Source organism: Etheostoma spectabile, chromosome 8 (assembly GCF_008692095.1).
Source record: "Etheostoma spectabile isolate EspeVRDwgs_2016 chromosome 8, UIUC_Espe_1.0, whole genome shotgun sequence".
In the NCBI taxonomy this organism is placed as follows: domain Eukaryota; kingdom Metazoa; phylum Chordata; class Actinopteri; order Perciformes; family Percidae; genus Etheostoma; species Etheostoma spectabile.
In genome coordinates, this window is record NC_045740.1 from 30,550,741 (window position 1) to 30,554,277 (window position 3,537).

At 42.9% G+C, this 3,537-nt stretch overlaps 1 protein-coding gene across 2 annotated transcripts in view; it reads right to left on the reverse strand.

The window, feature by feature from the left end:
- Positions 1-785: 785 nt before the first annotated feature.
- Positions 786-3,537, reverse strand: part of LOC116693378 (anoctamin-1) — a 44,321-nt gene continuing 41,569 nt past the window's right edge. For both annotated transcript variants that reach the window (XM_032522310.1, XM_032522309.1), the window contains 3 exons: positions 3,305-3,489; positions 1,949-2,054; positions 786-1,158 (listed from right to left, as the gene is read on the reverse strand). In XM_032522310.1, coding sequence (XP_032378201.1) covers positions 901-1,158; positions 1,949-2,054; positions 3,305-3,489 — 549 coding nt within the window. In that variant the 3' untranslated portion in view covers positions 786-900. The remainder of the gene's footprint in view (positions 1,159-1,948; positions 2,055-3,304; positions 3,490-3,537) is intronic.

Sequence of the window (3,537 nt, forward strand, 5' to 3'; positions counted from 1 at the left end):
GTATTTGGACTTTACACGTATTCATAAAAAAGCCATTTACATTGAATTTTTTGAGCACACATTTTCCGATTCTACACGTAAACATCAAATGCACATTGAGATTTGTGTAAACTTTGCAAATGCTGTTATGAGTGCAAAGCTAAAAACACATTTACAGATCCTTGTACTCATTTACAAATATGACTATGCACATATGAATTGAGATATACAGGTTCACAACTCTCCACACACATTGCGACATACTTCCCTCACACCTCATTAGCCAGCTACACTCCCAATTGTTGGAATGTTCTGAACGAAAGGAGAAAAACACAGTTTAGGTTAGCCTGAGGCTACATTTACACTGCTGCGTTTTGGTTTTAAAGCAGAGTTTTTTGAGCCAAAAGCGAACTAGAACGGCCAAACGGCATGTCTCATCAACCTTCTCGGACACTGGGCACAGTCTGTCCGTTGCTGGTAGTTGCCATGGTTACTTTAGTAGCTTAGTGTTACAGAATGAGACATTGTGACCGATAAGACCCAATTAGGAGGAGGAATGTTTGCGTCATTGTCGGTGTCTCCATAGGTCTCCGTTTGCAGCCGTGGAGACTGCAACACAACCCGCAGATTCCAAACCAAAACGGGTCAGAAGTGTTTCCTAACGCCAGAGCAGGGGGTATGAGAGGGGGAAACGCCAGAACAGGGGGTATGAGAGGGGGAAACGCCAGAGCAGGGGGAATGAGAGGGGGAGCAGGGAGAATGAGTGGGGGGAAACATATCAAAAGATATTCGTTTTTAAACCAAAATGTAGCGTAAATGTAGCCTGAGCTAGTAGACTGGTAGCAAGACTTGCTAACCAATACTTTCTAATGCTAACAACTCCACTACACCAGCTGAGAATTCATTGTTGCTAGCATTACATTAGAGGCTTTTAGTGCTGTGGGTGTGCAGTCCTGAGCCTGGGGGGGCAGTTGTGCTGTTGTTGTTGTTGTTGCTCCTGCTGCAGTTCTCCTTAACCCCCGTAGCGGCCCTGCTTTCACGAGCACAGATCTTTCCTTGCTCTTCCTTCAAGAAGAGGTCTACCAAGAGAATCTTCTCCTTGTGGATCTGGAGGATGATGTCTTTAGGGATGTCCGGAATCAGCCAGTCCACAATGTCGCTCATCAGCATCACAACATTCTGGTAGAGATAAATGGAAACGAATCATATCATTTCATTGTTCTCTCTAATTACAGTAGTAGTCTGATGGTTTGTTTCTAACAAGAATGAAACTGAGGAAAAATAATAAGAAAAAGAAACCGGAGCAATTCTGTGTGGAACGTCGTGGAGAAAGACCATCCAAGACAGGCCTTAAATCAACCGCGCTAATGTTAAAAGTTATTGCGTGCCTCAGTATATCAGTGTCGTGTTTTTATCAGTATTTATATACCAATACAATTGAAATATTCAATACAGTCATGACCGAAAGAACGAGATCCAGGGTACAAGCGGCCGAAATGGGTTTCCTCAGGAGGGTGGCTGGCGTCTCCCTTAGAGATAGGGTGAGAAGCTCAGTCATCCGAGAGGAGCTCGGAGTAGAGCCGCCGCTCCTTCGCGTCGAAAGGAGCCAGTTGAGGTGGTTCGGGCATCTGGTAAGGATGCCTCCTGGGCGCCTCCCTAGGGAGGTGTTCCAGGCACGTCCAGCTGGGAGGAGGCCTCGGGGAAGACCCAGGACTAGGTGGAGAGATTATATCTCCAACCTGGCCTGGGAATGCCTCGGGATCCCCCAATCGGAGCTGGTTGATGTGGCTCGGGAAAGGGAAGTTTGGGTCCCCTACTGGAGCTGCTGCCCCCGCGACCCGATACCGGATAAAGCGGATGAAGATGGATGGATGGAATACAGTATGAATGTGAAATAATTAATTTCTGATAAATTCCAGCAAACAGTTCTAGTACACTATTTTATATTTTTCTGCATGTGTCACATTACCTGGAAAACAATGACAAAGGCTAGTCGGACCGCTAGCACTGTCCAAAATTCCTTTGAGATCTCGTATGGAGTGGTTGACCAAGGGGGTTCTCTGTAGTCCTTATACCTTTAGAGACAAACAGAGATATTATTTTGGTTTAGTCTTCCATTCTTACTAGATTCTTACTATTTTTATTTTCCATATTTTAATGTCCAGTATCCACAGAGGTAATTGCCCTTGGGGTGATTCTTAAAATCTGTCAGAATTTGTCGAGGTCCAACTATTTCTGTTATGTCAGGAAGCATGCTGTTCTCATGAACCATTCGTACATATAGCTAATGCACTGTAATTCGGATGTATGCCACGTGTTTATTACGCTCAGAACTGCAGTGACTGCTGCTGTATAAGACCGTGAAGATCCCACAAGGAATTGTTGTGCATAACCTTTTGTACGATATCATACAAACCCGTTCTAAGACACTGCCTTGCAAGTAATTATTACAACACGTTTTCTGTCTTTGCACTTGCAGTCATGTTTGATAAGATATCTTTCCTCACAAGCTAGCAGGAAACACTGGCGTAGGCATGAGACAGAGGCCATGGCTTGTCTTAACATTGGTCTCACTTGATTAATTACACCAAAGATCCTCTAAACTAACGATAGAGCTAAAGGGGCGTGGCCTCGTTCTGATGATGTTTTTGGGGCTTTTTCTGATTTATTTGTCACTTTTTCCATGTTTTTTTGTTTTTTTTTGTAAAACCTGAGCTGGTTTAATAATAGGTTTTACACTTATTCTTGGAATACATGGTCAACAAACCTCATTTATATCAAATTGTACATACGTTTTTAGTTAAAAAGGCAGAAATTATGAATTATTTTGACTAACAGTTAAGATCAGAGGATGTTGAGTGGATCTCAGATGGGTAGATGTCAAAGTTTAGTCCCGATACTGTTTTGAAACCACTAAAAAAAGGAATTCAAATGCTGCTGGAACAAAGGAATTTCCCCGCTGTGGGATGAATAAAGTATTATCTAATCTAATCTAATAAGATTAAATAAAACACCCAAAAACTTCAATGAAAGTAATCATTAATTTGACCTGAAAAACATTGTATGGAATTATCCATGTTATTTTTGGGTAATTCGGTTGAAAGAAATCTATATTTCTGACATAAAACACTTTGAAACGGGTCAATTTGACCCAAGGACAACACAAGGGTTAAAGAGGCGTGGACGCACCACCGATACAGGAAATGCCTCAGGGTTGACGCCTCTCGGTTCTAAACTGTCTCTGATTATGTGAAGTAACAAATTTCAAATGACATGTTGACGTTTGAAATTGCTAAACAATTGTAAAGTTAGATTGATTTTCCACCTGCACATCTCAACAGTGTAGCCGAGGTACAACGGATCCATGGGTTCTTTGCCTTCCTGGAAGTGGCTGACATTAAAGTAGGACAGCGTATTGTTGACAAATCCATGCATGGAGCCATCAGGGCTGTACATGTACTGGTAGACCATTCGGGGGATGAAGTCTGAAGTGAAGGAGATGACAAATGCCTAGGAATGGTGGTTGGGTTGGGGAGGTGGTGGTGGTGGGGGGGGGGG